The 20,082-nt window shown below is 46.6% G+C and overlaps 1 protein-coding gene across 1 annotated transcript in view; it reads right to left on the bottom strand.

Annotated features, from left to right (window-relative positions):
- Positions 1–20,082, bottom strand: part of COL27A1 (collagen type XXVII alpha 1 chain) — a 1,169,012-nt gene that overhangs the window by 363,004 nt on the left and 785,926 nt on the right. The window contains exons 32-33 of the mRNA XM_069236924.1: positions 10,670–10,723; positions 840–893 (exon numbers count right to left, since the gene is read on the bottom strand). Of these exons, the coding sequence (XP_069093025.1) occupies positions 840–893; positions 10,670–10,723 (108 nt within the window). The remainder of the gene's footprint in view (positions 1–839; positions 894–10,669; positions 10,724–20,082) is intronic.

Genomic DNA, 20,082 nt, shown 5'->3' with positions numbered 1-20,082 from the left:
AAACAGGACTCCTGGCCCAGAACTTGGGCAGCTAAATGTCCGTTGGACGTATCTGGGACTGTATCCGACCCGCGCCCCTTCATGGTCAGCTTCAACATTTGACCAGATATCTCCTAGTTGGTGCTTTATGACTTTAGGTGCTATTTTACAGCTTTTTCTTTAGAAATTCAAAACTCCAGTTCTACTCATTAGATTTTTGTTGTTTTGGTCTTGCTTTATTTATTAACTATTGCTTAATTTTTCTAAGCTGGCATTTTTGAGGTGGTGTTTTCACTGTTTTACTGTTTGAAGTGTTGCACAAATGCTTTACGCATTGCTTGCATGTTCAGCCTGGCTGCTCTGTGCCGAGCTGCCAGGGGTTGAGCAGACGTTAATGTGGGGTTTGCGTGTGCCTTTCCCTGACGAGGAGTGTGGTTGCTGCTTGATCAGGGCTCACACCCCAGTCAGCCAACAACCCAATCTCTGACAGCTCTTGTAACCAATGGCAAAGGCCAACCTCAATGTTAATATGTATAGGTCACCCCTACGCAGCCTAGAGAGTCCTACGGCAGGGTGAGACATAGCAGAAACGTAGCACACGTGTTTAACATGACCTGAGAGCCAAAAAAAGGAAACTGTCATTCACACAACCACACCATATAATACGTAGCATTTCCAACAGTAGTGAACTACGCAACAATCCTATTAAATTAACGAATAACAGCGCTTGGAAGACAGCGCGTCCCTGCGGACTATACCTCAAGAGCTCCTTATTGCTCACTGATTATAAGGGATAAAGGCGGAGAACGGGAGGCGGGATCAGTTGATAGGGAGGCTCAGTCTGAGGCAAGAACACTCACCTTTGGTCCAGGTGCACCCAGAGGGCCGATGGTGCCCGGCGGTCCCTGAGGGCCCTGAAAGAAGAAGGCAGAGGGTAAACTACGCATGGATGAGGCGGCCGCCAACTGCTTGTTCTTAATGACACTTTGTCTTCCTTTATCGAAGTTTACAAAAAGATTTGTTAGAAACATTTTTCAGACTTTCTTTAAAATATGAAAAATATTGAAATGTTGAAAAAGTTCAGTGAGGAAAGAGTGAGAAGTAGCACAAGAAAGAAAGGGAATACGGACAAGAAAGAGAAGAACAAGTGCAAGAAAGATGGAGAAAGAGGACAAGAAACAGGAGAAAGAGGAGATGAAAAGGAGAAAGAGGAGAAGAAACAGGAGAAAGGGGAGAAGAATGAGGAGAGGAGAAAAGGAGAAGAAAGAAGGAGAAAGAGGACAAAAAAGAGGAGAAGAAAGAAGGAGAAAGAGGACAAGAAAGAGAAGAAGTGCAAGAAAGAATAAGAATGAGGACAAGAAACAGGAGAAAGAGGAGGAGAAAGAAGGGGAAGAGGAGAAGAAAGAAGGAGAAAGAGGAGGAGAAAGAGGAGAAGAAAGAGGAGAAAGAAGAGAAAAAAAGGAGAAAGAGGAGAAGAAAGAGGAGAATGAGGAGAAGAAAGAAGGAGAAAAGGAGAAGAAAGAAGAGGAGAAAGAAGAAGAAAGAGGAGGAGAAAGAAGAGAATGAGGAAAAGAAAGAAGGAGAAAGAAAAGAAAGAAGAGAAAGAGGACAAGAAATAGGATAATGAGGAGAAGAAAGAAGGAGAAAGAGAAGAAGAAAGAAGAGAAAGAGGAGAATGAGGAGAAGAAAGAGGAGAAAGGAGAAAAAAGAGGAGAAAGAGGAAAATGAAGAGGAGAATGAGGAGAAGAAAGAAGACAAAAGAGGAGAAGAAAGAAGGAGAAAGAAGAGAAGAAAGAGGAGAAGAAAGAAGTAGACAGAAGAGAAGAAAGAGGAGAAGAAAGACGAGAAAGAAGGAGAACGAAGACAAGAAAGAGGAGAATGAGGAGAAGAAAGAAGGAGAAAGAGGAGAAGAAAGAAGGAGAAAGAAGAGAAGAACGAGGAGAATGAGGAGAAGAAAGAAGGAGAAAAGAAGAAGAAAGAAGGAGAAAGAGGAGAAGGAGAAAGAAGGAGAAAGAGGAGAAAGAAAACAAGAAGGAGGACGAAGAGGAGAAATAAGGAGAAAGAGGACAAGAAAGAAGGAGGAAGAAGAGGAGAAAAAAAGAGAAAGAGGACAGAAAGAGGAGAAAGAGGACAAGAAAGAAGGAGAAAAGGACAGAAAGAGGAGAAAGAGGAGGAGAAAGAGGTGAAGAAAGAAGGAGGAAGAGGACAAGAAGGAAGGAAAAAGACAAGAGTAATGGAAGTCTTTGACTAGTTGAGAAGTAGATTGATCCTATAAAAGGTGAAGCTTCTGAGCGGAGAGGCGGGATCTGTGGGTGAGCTCCAGCATGTGATTGGTTCAAACTCTCTGGCTCAGCGCTACCTCCGTTGGATCCTCCTTCCAATGATGTCCTCTCCAACCCATGGATCCTCTTTCTTTGCATTTGGGGCCCTGGCTACTTGCCTTTGGGCTAACTCCCTTTCAACTGGCTGGGTTTCGATCTGGTACCTTCAGATGGGGGTTCAGTAGCCGGAGGAGGTGTTCGTGTCCACCCCGAAACCAGAAGCCTGGGCAGACAGTGTCTAAGGTATGGCTAATGTGAGGTACAAAACCCTGTGTAGGACGGGCTGTGGGACATGAACGCCAATGACATCACACTCTACGCTTACGAGAAACAACAGCGGGCGGAGCCACAAAGGAGGTCTGTGGTTTCAGTGAGAGGACCTTATCAACGATTGTTCACCTCTGAAGGTCACGCAAGTGACTGCAGGAAGTGAGATGTCTAAACAGCCTAATGAGATGACCTGTCCCATAACTCAGTCAACTGTCTCATGAGACCAAGACCTATCCCAGGATCACATGACCAGTCTCATGACTAGGCTTGGGCATCATTTTAATTACCCCAGAGTAACGGGAGGAATTCAGGCAATTTCGCATTACCCTATGATGCAGAATTACCAAATAGAATGTGATTAACCTTGTTCACGTAAGTAAGAGTAAATTAGGGAGTTAAAATCCTATCATGAGAGCACATTTAGCAACTGTGAGCGTCTGCTCGAACTGTTATTTATGTTCTGTTGCATTTAGTGAGATTGTCTTATCATAAAATGCATCCTCACATTCACTTTGTTATGTTATGCACACTTGTAGACCGGACTATTACCCGGGAGACAATCCTGGTGCTAAAGGTGCATTTTGCACGAGTGTGCAATTCTGCTAAGAAATTAACGATAAATGGCAGGAATAAGTTGGGGAAAATCCTACCTCAAGTGCACATTTAGGGCCTGATTACGACCTTGGCGGAGGGGATGCTTCCGTCCCAAATGTGACGGATATCACGTCTGCCGTGTTACAAGTTCCATAGGATATAATGGAACTTGTAATACTGCGGCGGGATATCCGTTACATATGGGACAGAGTAATCCCCTCCCCCAAAGTCGTAATCAGGCCCTTAGTGTGCGAGAGTGGCGGATCACACTCTGGTCACATGAGTCGGCATTTGTGCTGAAAGACAACAGTGCTCAATGCAGAATTACTCTTCTTGTGTAATCCCACTGAAGTTTCAGTTAATTTCACAAGTTTACGCTACACAGAAATATGAACTATAATTCCAAATGAACTTAAAACTTATTTTTAACCTAGAGCTAACAACAAAAAAAAAGTCACAGGACATTAATTTATTACATTCAATGTGGATTAAATAATTCATTTAAATACATGAATTTAATTTATAAATTATTTTTAAATCCCACTCTAATTTTTCATATTTATTTGATAAATATGAAATTTTGTTAGAAATTATTAAGGCTATTTAATAAGATCATTTACATGTGTGAGTAACACTTGCAAGTTCACTCTTACACTTCCGAGTAACTTTACTAATTTGGGTTATTTCCAAAATCAGGGTATGAATTTACTCAAAAGTGTAGCTTACACCATTCCGGTCCTGGGAATGTGGGTGGAGGCAAATTTACATGTGTAAATTACAACTGATAAAAGGAAACTGCAGGAAGTCCAGCTTGACACATGACTAACTCAGGGGTGTGGAATTTATTAAAATATCTACTTGTCCAGGGGACAGGTTGCTTCTCAAATCTACTTGTCCTGTAAAAAGATCTACTTGTCCCTTTGGTGCCATGTAGTGTGGCGACAAATTATGGCAGCAATCTCATTATGTAAGAGCTCTGATAATAGCCTCTCTGATTATGCCAGGGCTACTACCATAGTAGGGCTTGAATACTTGCAGTTTCAATCCCTACTGTAGCAATTTCCTTATTTTGCCACCTTTCTGCAGATCTGCATCCTGGGCCTGGAGGAAGCAGTAAGCAATAGTTCCAGGGGTGGAATGCCTTTGAGTCTGCAAACCTACTAACCTGAATGTTTTAAAGATTTTCACCAGCTTCTCTCTAATATTTTCCCATAATAAGAAAGGTTGGACATTTACTCCCGACAATGGCAGAATTAGAACTTCTTCCAGGGTTGGGAAGAAAGTGGCCAGAGGGAAAATGAACTTGCAAATGCTCAAAAGATTTTCACATGAGCAAATCTACACATGCGTATTTACCCATGCCAAAATACAGTTCACAAATATTTTAAAGGGGTACGACATATACCATGGGTGCACTTTTGTGACTTTCTTTAAGAATTTGGGGCCACATGTAGGTAGGTTCAGATTTGCGAGTCGCAAATCCGAATGTAGGATGGTGTCCCTGACACCATCTGTGATTCGCAAGGGCGTCGCAAATGCCCACCTAGTGAATAATCATGAGGTGGGTCGCAATTTGCGACCCCCTTGCGAATAGCGGCCCTCACAGGGATGGTGGCCTGCTGGAGACAGCAGACCATCATGTCTGTGACTGCTTCCTTAAAGGAAAACGAGATGCATTACAAAAACGAAAAATGAAACGTTTTCGTTTCATTTTTTCAGAGCAGGCAGTGGTCAGCAGGACCACTTCCTGCTCTGAATTTTTTTTTTACAGTGACATTCACAATGGGGAAGGGGTTCCAGGGGGACCCCTTCCCTTTTGCGAAAGTGTTAGCACCCATTTGAAATGGGTGCAAACTGCGATTGGTTTGCGCCCGCGTTCGCGGTCACAAAACAATCCTACATTGCACTGTGAGTCGCAATTAGGAAGGGAACACCCCTTCCTTATTTGCGAGTCGCAAACCCGTTTTGCGATTCGGTAACCAAGTTACTGAATCGCAAAACTGGGTTTGTGCATCGCAATGTGCTTTTTGCACGTCGCAAACAGCGAAAGTCGCTGTTTGCGACATGCAAAAAGCTACCTACATGTGGGTCTTGGTCCCTAATTAGGTCTGGTGTTAACAAAGACATTTTGTTTTTACCAAACTTCTATTTCTCTCTCTTTCGGCTGGCTTTACTGTGAGTGATCGCATTCTGCTCTTCCACAAGGAGCATATTGGCACACAAAGTAGTTTTGTTCAGTGTCAGGAACTACAGTGGCAATCAGTGACGTAAAGAAACTGGAGGGTGCCCCTTTGCAAAGAACATAGAGGAGCCCCCTCTCCAGACTCACTCAGGGCAGGTGCTGTGCTGAAGGGGCCCCCTGGAGGGCGGCTGCGGGGCCTTTGTTATGCCACTGGTGGCAACATGTGCTTTTAGAGTTCAAAAACTTTTTGGGGGGGTTTTTGCCAGTGTTTGTTACAATGTTGAGGGCCTGGTAGCTCCCACAACAATAAAGTGTTACAAAAGCCATGTCAAAACAAGACACTCATTGATGAAACTAAAAGACTTATAAAAAATATGTCAGACCAGTTGGCTTTGTCAGTGTTTGTTTATTTTCATGCTTCCCATATTCGTTTTGAAAATGGTTACACTGATTTTCCATTAGAAATATTTTTGGGAAATACTAGCATGCATCAACACATTTTACTAAATGACACTTCATTTGCATCTAATCGGAGAGCATTCTGGGAGCAGTATACTTGGCCTCATAGCCTAAACTTTTCAAACGTGTATACACGTTTTTTTTTGTTGCACTGGAACCAACGTCATTAGTCAAGTGTGACCTTAAAACATTTATTTACAGCACTCACCCTAATAATGAAGGCTTTCAAATAATGAACCATAAATACAAGTTCGAACAGCATTATCTTTTGGAAACACATTACCTCAACTGCAGAGAGTTCCACTCTCTGTAAACAAGCAGCCAAAGGGCTTGTGCTGCAGAGGGTTGGGCCTACTTGTCCCAAGGACAAAGTAAACATAAAAACTTGTTGCCCTTGACCCCAAACAAGATGTCCCGGGCGATAGGAATTCCACATCCCTGCTAACTACTTGTATTGCAACACCTTCCCATAGGAAATACTGGCTATGGGGCATGAAGTATAGATCCATAGGTAAAAATGTTGAATTAAATTATTTAAAGTTGTTAAACATATAAATAGACTTCAATAATTGAATAAAAACTAAAAATAAAACATTGTTTAATTGTAAAATATTTTGACAACCTTTTTTAAATTTAGAAATTAATATACCATTACACTTTATAAAAATGTAATTAAATTACCTTAAATTAGTTTTATACATTATTTTTATAAATATTAATGCATAGTTTTTTTGGCTTTAGGTGGAAACTTTTTTAATTTAAACTTCAGAAAAATAATTGTAATTTAATTTGGTATATTTTAACAAAAGTTTGAATTCTCAATTGAATTAATAGTTCTCTGTTTTTGTTCAATGTTTAAAATAAATATAAACTATTAATTTACAATAATATTCAACATAAAAATATTCCTAATACACTTTTCCAAGTTTAATGGACTTTTTTTTACTAAAACGTTTATTAAACTTGGAAGAATATCTTAGATGTAAAATATTACGTACTCTGTAACCATCTCTCTGTTGCATGTAGTGCTGTAGATTCACATGCTGTGCATATTCCTGCCATCTAGTGTTGGGCTCAGATGTTGCAAGTTGTTTTTACGAAGTCTTTTGAGTCACGAGGTCTAAGTGACTCCTCCTCTAGATTAGCGGTGCACATGGCCACCGAGTCCGTTGTTAGATTGGTTTTTGCCCAACAGGTGAGGCTAAGTATGGAGCAGTGTGTACGGAAAAGACAAGTGATCGTAAAGTAGAAAAAAGAATGTGGTAAGAGGAAGATATTTGTATGAAATCCCGGCTCCCGGGAAGGAGGGTGGGCGCTACATGCAAAGAGCAGAGGCTTCCAGGTTGTGTGGCTGTTAATACACACGCTGTGCATGGACAGGAAAGAACTTTGGATTGCTCTCGGGTGGATGACCGTACATTAATGTTTTGTAAAAATGTGTGGAGTGGACCACGTGGCAGCTCCACAGATGTCTGCTGTAGACATGTTCCCCAGAATGGTCACAGTAGTGCCCTGTCTGCAGGGGGCTGTGGTCTAGCGTGGGTAATTAGGGTTATTCGAACTTTAGGATAGCAGGTTTGGATACATTTAACAGTCCCTCTGCTGTGCTTGCAGTACACCAGGACTACCTTGCCTTCGATGTGGAGGAGAAGCGCCTTTAGAGCGAGTTGAATGGCTCCAAGAGATGGATGTGGCGACCCCACGGATGAGGCAGTCGGAGACCTTGGACTGTCGTGTTGTTTGAATGTCCCACCCAGGTGGCTAAGGTTACGTTCATGTGACGGTCACCCGTGGGTTTTGGTCCATAACAGGCCTGCCCTGCAGCACATTGTTGCTGTTCCACCACTGCAGAGATCGATGGGCGCTGGCCCTTCCCAACGCCGGCTCCTCCGTGTGACCCTCTTCTAGTCACCAGCAGCTGGAGAGGCACTCCCGGAGCGTGTCATATGAAGCATGGCATGGGGCACTATAGCAATGCATGAGGCCATCGTTCCTGGGAGACGCACACCAGTGTGAACGGAAATGTGACTGAGGCTGACAAGGAGGCAGCAGTTGCTGGAACTGCTGCTCCCCCTGAGGGCTGGGAAGGTGTATTCCACTACTGAAGTGAGGAGTGCCCCTAGGAACAGCTGAGTTGAACTGTCTCCTCTGTAATGCTGGCTGCCAAAGGAACGCCTGCCAGAGGGGGTGCAAACTGCCCATCGCTCGAGCAGTATCTGTCTTCTTTTTAATCTTTTCAAGCATTGTTCCAACTGGGGTCCAAGGAGGTGCTCCCCATTAAATGGAAGGTTGATGAGATGCTGCTGCACTTCAGACATGAGACTGGACACTCAGAGCCACTAATGGAGCCGCAAAATGACAGAAGTGTTGATTCCCCGCGCAGGGGTCTCAGCTCCATCCAAGGCACATCTAATCCTAGCATTAGAAAGGACCTTCCTTCCTCTATTATCTGTTCCCCTTTCTCCAGTACTGGTTGGGGAGGTGTTGAAAGAGCCCCTTCCTTTCCTCCCCATGGGCGCTATCGTACCTAGGTAGGCGACCTACCGCGCTGACAATGAACAAATGGGTAGCTGCACCGACAGCCACTCCTCTATCTGCAGCATCTATACGCTTGCTCACCTTGTAAGGAGGCGGAGGGACCCCAGTAACCAGGCCTTTCCCTGGCGGTGGTGACTACCAGCGGGGCAAGAGGGACATGACCTCTGATGTAGGGAGGGAACAGGTTTGCAATTCTTTGCTATGAGTGACATAAACATGGGAGATTTCACAGGCTATTTAAATGTGTCAGGGTGGATTTAACCATCCCCTTGCGCATGGGAATATATTGCTCAGTGTGCTCTGTTTTTGAAAGGGTCTCCGGTAGGAAGTCCTCTTCCTCTGGGGTGATGTAAAGGTCCGCTTCATGGGAGGCGGCTGCATGATGGATGATGCTGTGAGATGCCGTAGTGTCATCTGGGAGAGAGGCTATGGTAGGGGTGTGCTCGAGTTCTGGGTCAAAGGGGGACTCCATGTCATAATCCTACCAGGGGTCACCTGGAGCATCTGGATACATGGGTACAAAGGTTTCACCTGGTGAATCGGGGGAGGGTTGCCGATGTCAGAGTAAGGCTCCGGGATCTATGTGGAGAAGGCATGGGAGATGAGGCGGAGGAGGTGATGATGGAAGTGGCGGAGGTGGTGAAGGCTGAGAAGGAAGAGGAGGTGGAGGGAGTAGCATGTCTTCAGGCCCCTTGAGCGGCCCACGTGAGCCTGATGGTTGTTCGTGGATGGCTGACAATTTTCCATTGTGTGACATCCAACCCTCTATACAATGTTCACGAAAGGGACAGTCCTCGATGTTGTGGGTCTTCCACACAGATGATGGCTTGGTATCTGAAGGTCCTTCAGCTGTACCTGGAACTGGTGCCGACAAGTCTGTAGCTTCAAAGGTGCTGCTGGAGTGCCAGTGCCAACATGAGCTTTCGAGGTAAATACCAGTCGAGGATTGTGGTATAGTCAGCCGCCCACTCGGACGCCTTACGTTGGTGTCGGCCAGTGCTGGAGGGAAGTGGCCCACTTGAAGCTGGTGGTGGTTTCAGCAGTGGGCCTCCGGTGGGGCAGTGCTTGCCTCTGACATGCGGCCGCTTATGCGGAGTGGTTGGGAGCCGAATGCACAATACACGCACACATGGTCTTGATACGTGGGCCAGAGTCGACCAAAGTGGATGGAGTGTCCACAGTGGTGTCTTGTTCCTCCTCTCCACCAGTCTCTGAGGCGTCGGATCTATGTACACAGGGTTGGACTGGTAGTTCAGGTGACTTACTCAGTGCCTCCTCCAGCTCTTCTTCAGCACCCAGGAGATGGACTTCCCTGAGGATGTCGGGTGTCTCTGAAGCCGACTGGGCTATCCTGCTGTGTGCCCACAGTCAATCTAAGAAGGTGGCACATAGGTATTTTGCTGCTGAGCAGCAGTTGCAGCGGCTCTCGCCAGGGTCTGGCCAGAGGCACAAGTTGCACGCGGCTTGGAGGTCGGCCTGGGGATACTTAGAGTGGTAGGCACTCGTTCCATCACCTTGAGGCCTTCTTCATTCACTGAAGGGAGTCCGGAGCATACTGTGGCCTAACGATTGTTGTTGATGGGATTGACTGAAGGAACCAAAGCAAAAGTCAAGAAATACATGGGGAAGATTGTTCCCGCAATGGGGTGTAAGTCAGCAGACTCAAGGCCACAGCGGGAACCGACCAACTTGCCAAGACTGGGAGCATACTGGGTCATGTTCTATCCTGATAGCAGAGAAAAACAATCTAATAATTGAGTCGTGGCCATGTGCGTCTACATTCAGAGGAGCCGTCGCAGAGATCCCGTGGCTCAAAAGACTTCTTTGAAGAAAAACTACTTGCAACATCTAAGCCCAACAGCAGACAGCAGGAGTATGCACAGTATGTGTACCTACAGCCACACATGCTGCGAACATAAGACCAAAAACCTCTACTGGGCGCCAAACTCCACTGATCACCCCTTAGGTCCACTTCCCCACCCCAGCACCTGTTTTCATCCTGTTTGACTTCCTCACGTTTGATCTGCTGTCAATGGTTCTTCAACGTTGTTTCCTGTCCTCTCTGGCACCAGCTGAATATTTAATTGTCTCAGATTTTGTGAGCCTTTTATCTGACCACTATACTAGTACGTGAGCGCAAACCTTGCAGGGAACCAATGGATCGTTGACTTCCAGTGATCTCTCAGTGTTCACCAGATCTGCCAGGTTTTCACTCCACCCTAATCTGGTTTGTCTGACTCAAGGCCCTGAGCCTTTTACCGGACTACAGGCTTCTCAGAAGTGGGTCCATTCACCCCAGAACTGGCAAACACTACAAGGTACTTACCGGCTCCCCCACAACACCTTTCACTCCCTGGGGGCCGGCTGGTCCAGTAATTCCCTAGAAAGAAAAGTAAAAGAACATTTAACACACCACTGCCCTCGCACACCAAAACTACCCTGCCCACACACACTATGAACACACTACAACCTGTGCACACCATGAACAGACAAAGACAACATGCCTTCAAACATCACCAACACACCGACGACCCTTGCATACCACCAATGCTCTACTGCCCTAAAACACCACGTCTCACACCACTGCAGCCCTCATGGACCCAGAGTACAGGCATCAGAAACGCCATCACATAAAGGTACGCAACACCAGTAGTTTACAGTCACCACAGCCCAAAACAGCACAGCTCATACGTGCACATGTTGATAAATTACAGCCCTCAACACCGCCAACACACCTTCACACACCACACATGCATTAGTCCTCACAAACTGCCAATACAACACAGCATACACAATTATCAATACACAGGCGCTCTCTCACACCGTCACTTACCACAACCCTTTACAAATCACCACCACAGCACATGTCTCAAGCACCAACACAATATAGCCCTTGCACATCACCAAAATAGTGTGGCCATCAGAAGGGATTACACATAACATTACCAGCCCCAAACGCACCACATCCTCCGCACATCACCAACACCTTGCAATCCTCACACTATAGCTCTCATAAATGTGAAAGTGCTTTTATTAATTAAAACATCATTTCTATTTACATTTGCTTAAGTTAGTATAAATAAGCCACACATTTAAATGAATGTGCCCCAGTCTATTTGCACTAACATTAATTTCAAAGTTACTGAAGAAAATGTGGCTTTTAAAATTGCATGACCAAGTTTCTCATGTGCATTTTGTGTGTTTTTCTTTTTCATAATATACACAAAATGGGATTTCACACACTGTTGTTGTACTGAACAAAATGTATTTACCTGAGTGCCTTAAAAGGAGGCCATGCTGGGAGGTTCCCCTATGTTGCAAGACCTTTAGGCCTAGTAATGCTCTACTGCCTAGTGTTGCAAAGATACCTCCTTCTTATTATATATGTGAAATAGGCGTCCTCAAATGCTACTTATTTTATGTACTATGTTTTCATGAAAAGTCACTGGTTATTGCTTCACTTCACAGCATGCCGAGTGTGTGATTTTATTTCTGAAACACATAAAATGTGCCCTGGCTGGGATGTGTGTCAGACTTTCTCGCTTTTCAAACCGAGCAGCCTCTGTGTTCGACTGTCGGCTGATTAACACTTTGCTTTCTTCCTCAGAGGCAGACTTCCTGTTGGTCCTCTTGCTGATATATGTTTAGACTTTGCTCGACTTACGAACTGAGTAGATGTATGGCAGTTTCTTTGATAAGTTATAGTTTACATCTGGCTAATTCCCATATGATATGACTTCTCACAATTTACTTTATATTAATGCTTTATTGATGCTGATTTGAATCTGACTAATTACTTTTTGCCTTGTTTCATCAACAACCTACAGTTCGGCCCAACACACTACTGCCCCTACACAAAGTTTACATTCCCAAAAACCAAATATGCCCCAAATAAAAGCAACATACTCCAGTCTGACCAGCATTGCTGAGAACCACCTACCCCAAAGCATACTACAGCTTCCTCACAACCAACAGGTGAGATCCCCCCAGTACTCCTATAATAAGGTGAGGACTTACTGTCAGGGCTTTCCTCCGGGTTTTTAGTTAGTTGGTACTGTGAAGTAGCTGTGGTTAGTTCTACGGATTATTACTGGGGTGCACGTGCCTTGGGCTGCTTTGGCTGCTCTGTGGGTGGTTAAGTAAACCTCCCTGAAGATACCTGAGTGTCCAGTGAGGGTTTGGGGGAGCAGTGAAGGAACTAGGAAGTGCTGTACGTTTGGCTAGAGAATTTTTTAGTGTGAAAAAATCATTGGAATCCTAGCTGAAAATAACTCATGTGTCAAACTCAAGGAATAGACCATGGTATGCATGTAAAAAACATAAGGAAAATGTTACTTATCCAGTGGATATCTGTTTGTGGCATGTAGTGGTGTAGAGTCACATGCTTTGCAGAAGTCCACCATCTAGTGTTCGGTCTGGAGTGTTACAAGTTGTTCTTGTTAGGAAAATCTTTTCAACTCACAAGATTGAGTGACTCCTCCTCTCGGTGATACTGCGCATGGGCATCAAATCCTTTGTTAGATTGTTTTCCCGAAGGTGGGTGAGGTAAGGAGTGAATAAAGAGTAAAGGGAAAGAGATGTCCATGCAGTGTATTTCCATATGTATAATATTTATATGACACTGCAACTACAACGGCTGCAGGCATCCGGGGAGGAGGGAGGGTGCATGTGAATCTACGTCACTACATTCTATGACACTGGATATGTAACATTTACTGTTCGATGGCATGTGTAGCTGCAGATATACATGCTTTGCACAGACTGTAAAGCAGTCCCTCCATATAAGCAGTGGCTAGCCTGTAGGAGTTGCAGTGGACTGAAAGTGTTCTGAGCACCTCGTGCCCAACATTGGCTTGTTGTTGTGCCAAAACATCTACACAATAGTGTTTAGTAAATGCATGTGGTGTAGACCATGTAGCAGCTTCACATATGTCTGATATGGAGATAAAAAGCCATAGAAGCACCCATCTTCCTAGTGGAGTGTGCTCTGGGGTTAGCAGGTATTTGTCGTTTAGCTATAGCATGGCAAGTTTGAATACATTTGATTATCCATCTGGCAATACCTTTTTATGATACTGGGTTACCCTTACGAGGTATTGAAAATGCTATAAAAAGTACTTTCAATTTCCTAAACTCTCTGGTTCTGTCAATATAATACATGATAGCCCTTTTAAGAGCCAGTGTGTGAACAGCTCTTTCTGCTACCGAGTCTGGTTGTGGAAAGAAGACTGGTAATTCAATAAACTGGTTGATATGGAAGTGAGACAACTTTTGGAAGGAATTTAGGGTTCGTTAACAAAACTGCATTGTCCCTATGTATCCGGAATTATTGATCTTCCAAGTTTAGAGCCTGGAGCTCACTTACACGTCTTATGGAAGTGATAGCCACTAGGAAATCACCTTTCCATGAAAGGAACTGTAAAGGGCATGAATGCATTGGCTCAAAAGGTGGACCCATGAGCCTAGTAAGAACAACATTTAAGGTTCCAGGATGGTGCTGGAGGTACCCTGGGTGGAATGACTCTTAAGGCCTTCCATGAAAGCTTTAATAACTGGGATTCTGAATAAAGAGATGTGTTGTCTGTTTTGGAGATCTGCAGATATAGCTGCTAAATGAAGGAGAATAGACGAATATGCAAAGTCTGCTTTCTGCAAATGTAGCAAATAACAAACAATGGCCCTCATTATGACCTTGGCGGGTGGATACAGCCGCCCGCCAAGATCTGACCGCCGGGTGACCGCCAATGCGGCCGCACCCCCGCTGCGGTCATTATGAGATCCCCGCTGGGCCGGCGGGCGGAAACCTGCCAGCCCAGTGGGGATCTCGGCCGCAACATAGGAGCCGGCTCAAAATGGAGCCGGCGATGTTGCAGCCGTGCTACTGGTGCAGTTGCACCCGGCGCGCTTTTCACTGTCTGCATAGCAGACAGTGAAAAGCTGCATGGGGCCCTGTCAGGGGGCCCCTGCACTGCCCATGCCAGTGGCATGGGCAATGCAGGGGCCCCCAGGTGTGCCGCGACTCCCCGTACCGCCATCCTTTTCCTGGCGGTTCAAACCACCAGGAAAAGGCTGGCGGTCGGGGACTCCAAATCCCCTGGGCAGCGCTGCAAGCAGCGCTGCCCTGGCGGATTATCGCCGCCGGGGCAAATTTGGCGGGAAAGCGACGGCCCCGGCGGTGCGACCACGGCGCTACCGCCGCGGTCGTAATCCCCTCTGAAGCACCGTCCGCCTGTTGGCGGTGCTTCATCCAAAACAGCCCTGGCGGTCTTGGACCGCCAGGGTTGTAATGAGGGCCAATGTCTTGTACTGAAGCTTTGAGTAGGTCAGTGTGCTTAGGTTGACAGTAATATGCGAAACCTTTCAGTTTTTCAGCATAACATTGTCTGGTTGAAGGTTTACATGCCTTTTTTAGAACGTCCACACATTCTGGAGGTAGATTAAGTAACAAACTATATGACTTCAGGAGCCAATCACAAGGTTGAGCGTTCTGGGGTCTGGATGCCTTATCTGTACTTGATTCAGAGTAAGAAGGTCCGGCCTGTTGGGAAGCTTCTCATGTGGAACTACTGACAGATCCAGAAGTGTTGTGAACCCAGGTAGACATGCCCATGTGGGAGCGACAAGTATCACACTGAGAGAGGTCTGCCTCAATTTTCAAAGTAGAGATGGGATGAGTGGGAGAGGCAGAAAAGCGTAAGCAAATATCCCTGATCAATTCATCCATAGAGCATTGCTCTTGGACTCAGTGTGTGGGTATCTGGACATAAAGTTTTGGCATTTTGGATTTTCTGCGGTGGCAAAAAGATCCATTTGGTGTGTAGGAACAGGGGTGGCCGGGTGCAGTGTGCAAAGTAGATGTCAGGTTGTAGATAGGAATTAATGGAGAGACCCGGGGGTCACTCTGGCATTGCAGGCAGGGCACAGGGGGGCTTCTCAGGCCAGCCACCAACTGGGAAAGGATGAGGGCCGCCTGCTGGTCACTCCTGCACCAGTAGTTGGTTTATCTCGGGCCTGGGGGCTGCGGGTGCAGTGCTTCTTCCAGACATCGGGTTCCTTTGTTACTGGGCAGTCGCGCTCAGGGGAAGCCTTCGGATTCTCTCTGCAGGCGTCGCTTGTGGGGGTGCAGGGAGGTCGTCACCGGGTGTCCACATCATGGGAGTCACCTGGGGGTGCTCTCTGCAGTGTTGGTTCTTCTGGACACGAGCCAGGGGCGCTGGGTGCAGAGTGCTGGGGACTCACGCTTCCAGAGTGAGGCTGGAGTCCCCTTAAAGATGGTGGTTTCTGGGTTTCTTGGACAGAGTCCACGTGAGGTTCTTTTTTCCTTTGGGTGCAGGGCAGTCCTCTGAGTCCTCAGATGTCGCTGGTCCCTGTCGGATGCGTCGCTGTGCAGGTTCTCTGAGTCTGGAGACAGGCTGGTAGGGCTGGTGCCAAGTCAGATGTTGTCTCTGTCGTCTCTGCGGGGCTTTCAGGTCAGCAGTCCTTCTCCTTGTTTCAGGTTGCAGGAATCTGATTTCCTGGGTTCAGGGTTGCCCCTAAATACTCAATTTAGGTCTGGGGGGCAGTAGCCAATGGCTACTGTCCTGGAGGGTGGCTACACCCTCTTTGTGCCTCATCCCTGTGGGGAGAGGAAACATCCCTAATCCTATTGGGGGGAATCCTCCAAAACAAGATGGAGGATTTTCTAAGGCAGGGGTCACCTCAGCCCAGGACACCTTAGGGGCTGTCTTGACTGGAGGGTGATTCCTCCTTGTTTTTCTAATTATCTCCTCCGGACTTGCTGCCAAAAGTGGGGTCTGTGTCCAGAGGGGTGGGCATCTCCACTAGCTGGAGTGCCCTGGGGTGCTGCAACACCAGGCTTGAGCCTTTGAGGCTCACCGCCAGGTGTTACTGTTCCTGCAGGGGAAGGCGAGAAGCACCTCCACCCAGTCCAGGCTTTGTTCCTGGCCACAGAGTGACAACGGCACTGTCCCCATGTGGCCAGAAACTCGTCTGGCTGTAGCAGGCTGGCAGAAGCTGGTCAGCCTAACACTAGGAGTCGGCCTGGTATACATGGGGCATCTCTAAGATTTTACAATAAATCCCACACTGGCATCAGTGTGGATTTATTGTGCTGAGAAGTTTGATACCAAACTTCCCAGTATTCAGTGTAGCCATTATGGAACTGTGTTTGACAGACTCCCAGACCATATACTCTTTATGGCTACCCTGCACTTACAATGTCTAAGAATTGGCTTAGACCAGAGGTCTTCAAACTAGGTAAGTCACCCCTTTAGCAGGCCTTAAAGCCCTAAAGCAGGGTGCACTATACCACATGTGAGGGCATAGTTGCAGGAGCACTACGCCCCTACAGTGTCTAAGCCAGGGGTCTCCAAACGTTTTAATGCTGCGCCCCCCCATTTGAAAAAAAAAAATCATTAGCCCCCCCTCAGAATTTTTCACAATTATTTTATAAAGATGGCAATGTTTGAATATGTCAAGACCTATTTAAAATTGCAGTTAAGTACTGTTACCTTTTTAAAAATGCAATGACATGTTTCTACTTAAAACAAAGGCCATGTGGTATAGTGCACTGCCTTACGGCTGTAAGGCCTGCTAGAGGGGAGACTTACCTATGCCACAGGCAATGTGAGGTTTGCATTGGCACTCTGAGGGGAGTGCCATGTCGACTTAGTCTTTTTCTCCCCACCAGCACACCGAAGATGTGAGGCAGTGCGCATGTGCTGAGTGAAGGGTCCCCAGGGTGGCATAATACATGCTGCAGCCCTTAGAGACCTTCCGTGGCATCAAGCCCCTTGGCACCAGGAGTACCATTTACAAGGGACTTATCTGTGTGCCAGGGCTGTGCCAATTGTGGAGACAAAGATACAGTTTAGGGAAAGAACACTGTTGATGGGGCCTGGTTAGCAGGGTCGCAGCACACTTTCAATCATAACTAGCATCAAAAAAAGGCAAAAAGTTAGGGGGTAACCATGCCAAGGAAGAATTTTCCTACAGTGTGTTTCACACTTTCGAAAGTACTGTTGAAGGACTTGTGGGTTGAGTTTGCATTCGTGGACTTGTTGCTGCATCCTACTGAGGAGGTCTGCAAATTGGTTGTCCATGCCTGGGAGATATTCTGCCACTAAGTGAATGTGGTGGTGAATTGCCCAATTCCATATTATTTAAGCAAGATGGGACAACTCAGAAGAACGTGTCACCCCCGTTTTTGCAGATAATACATGGTTGTCAAGTTGTCTGTACGGACTAGAACCACTTTGTGCAATAGGTGTGGAAGAAAAGCCTTCAGTGCTAGAAAGACTGCTTGAAGTTCCAGGTAACTGATTTGTAAAGACTGATGACTGGGATCCCTTAGACCTTGTATTGTGAGGCTGCTGAGGTGAGATCCCCAACCTGTCAGTGATGCATCTGTAGTCAGAGTGATTTGGGGGCACAGGGTCCAGAAAGGGCCGCTCCTTGCAGACATGTTGCAGAGAGCGGCGAGTCCATCAGTCCAACTACACTGGATCTTCAAGATGACGGTGTGACTGAGGCCACTGACAAGACTCACATTACCGTAGGGAAGACATATGCAGTCTGGCATGAGATACGACGGTAATGCAAGACGCCACTATTCCTAATAGTGCATCGCTGTCTTCTATGTGTGAGTCTAGTCATCCTGCGACTCGGAATCTAAGGTTTGAAAAGTTTGAATCCGAGCTGGACTTTGATATGCTAACCCTAACTGTGCACTGAGCACTGCTCCTAGATAAGGCTGTATCTGCAAAGGTTGAAGATGGATTTTTGAAAATTGATTGTGAATCCTAGAGTGTGAAGGAGATTCACTGTCAGCCGAGTATGACGCTGACAGTGATGTAAGTACTGGTTTTCATGAGCCAATCCTCCAAGTAAGGGAAGACATGAATGTGTTGACGTCTGAGATATGTGGCAACTACTGCTAGACATTTTGTGAAGACCCTGGGAGCAGTTGTAACCCCGAATGGTAAAACATGAACTGATAATGTTTTACCACAAGTACAAATCTGAGATATTTATGGTGCGCTGGATGAATGGGAATATGAAAGTAAGCATCCTTTAGAAACCAAGCTGCATAAAGTCGCCTTACTGTAACAATGGAATTACATCTTGGAGAGTGACCAGATGGAAATGCTCTGAGAGAATGTAGAGATTTAATGGTCTGAGAGACCCATCCTTCGTTGGTATGAGGAAGCACAGGGAGGTTACTCCTGAGGCTTGATGTGCCAGGGGACTGGTTCTATAGCCCCTTTGAGAAGGAGGGATTGAACCACTTCTTTCAGAAGTGCAAGATGTTCCTAGGAGAATTTGTGAGTGCGAGGGGGAATGTATGGTGGGCTGGAAGTGATCGCTAGACAAAACCCATGTTGTGTAATTGAAAGCACCCACTGGTCTGGGGTGATATTGGACCATTGTGGGTAAAACTTTCTGAGTCTTCCCCCTACTGAAGAGGTGTGAGGAGGTGGGAGTTGGTGGAAGGTGTGAGTTGGTGGAAGGTGTGAGTTGGTGGAAGGTGTGAGGTGGTGGAAGGTGTGTGGTGGAGGAAGGTGTGAGTTGGTGTGAGTAAGTGGAATGTGTGAATTGATGGAAGGTGTGAGTTGGTGGAATGTGTGAGTTGGTGTGAGTTGGTGGAAGGTGTGAGGTGGTGGAAGGTGTGAGGTGGTGGAAGGTGTGAGTTGGTGGAATGTGTGAGTTGGTGGAAGGTGTGAGTTGGTGGAAGGTGTGAGGTGGTGGAAGGCGTGAGGTGGTGGAAGGTGTGAGGTGGTGGAAGGTGTGAGTTGGTGGAAGGTGTGAGTTGGTGGAAGGTGTGAGGTGGTGGAAGGTGTGAGTTGGTGTGAGTTGGTGGAAGGTGTGAGTGGTGGAAGGTGTGAGTTGGTGGAAGGTGTGAGGTGGTGGAAGGTGTGAGGTGGTGTGAGTTGGTGGTAGGTGTGAGTTGGTGTGAGTTGGTGGAAGGTGTTAGGTGGTGGAAGGTGTTGGTGGAAGGTGTGAGGTGGAAGGTGTGAATTGATGGAAGGAGTGAGTTGGTGGAAGGTGTGAGGTGGTGGAAGGTGTGAATTGGTGGAAGGTGTGAGTTGATGGAAGGTGTGAGAGTTGGTGGAAGGTGTGAGTTGATGGAAGGTGTGTGAGGTGGAAGGGGTGAGGTGGTGGAAGGTGTGAGTTGGTGGAAGGTGTGATGTGGTGGAAGGTGTCAGTTGGTGGAAGGTGTGAGGTGGTGGAAGGTGTGAGGTGGTGGAAGGTGTGAGGTGATGGAAGGTGTGAGTTGATGGAAGGTGTGAGAGTTGGTGGAAGGTGTGAGTTGATGGAAGGTGTGTGAGGTGGAAGGGGTGAGGTGGTTGAAGGTGTAAGTTGGCGGAAGGTTTGAGGTGGTGGAAGTTGTGAGTTGGTGTGAGCTGGTGGAAGGTGTGAGTTGGTGGAAGGTGTGAGTTTGTTGAAGGTGTGAGGTAGTGGAAGGTGTGAGTTGGTGTGAGTTGGTGGAATGTGTGAGGTGGTAGAAGGTGTGAGTTGGTGAAAGGTGTGAGGTGGCGGAAGGTGTGAGTTGGTGGAAGGTGTGAGTTGGTGGAAGGTGTGAGGTGGTGGAAGGTGTGAGTTGGTGGAAGGTGTGAGTTGGTGGAAGGTGTGAGTTGTGGAAGGTGTGACGTGGTTGAAGGTGTGAGTTGGTGTGAGTTGGTGGAAGGTACGAGTTGGTGGAAGGTGTGAGTTGGTGTGAGTTGGTGGCAGGTGTTAGGG

Source organism: Pleurodeles waltl, chromosome 6 (assembly GCF_031143425.1).
Source record: "Pleurodeles waltl isolate 20211129_DDA chromosome 6, aPleWal1.hap1.20221129, whole genome shotgun sequence".
Lineage (NCBI taxonomy): Eukaryota > Metazoa > Chordata > Amphibia > Caudata > Salamandridae > Pleurodeles > Pleurodeles waltl.
This window is presented reverse-complemented; position numbering and strand designations above follow the sequence as displayed.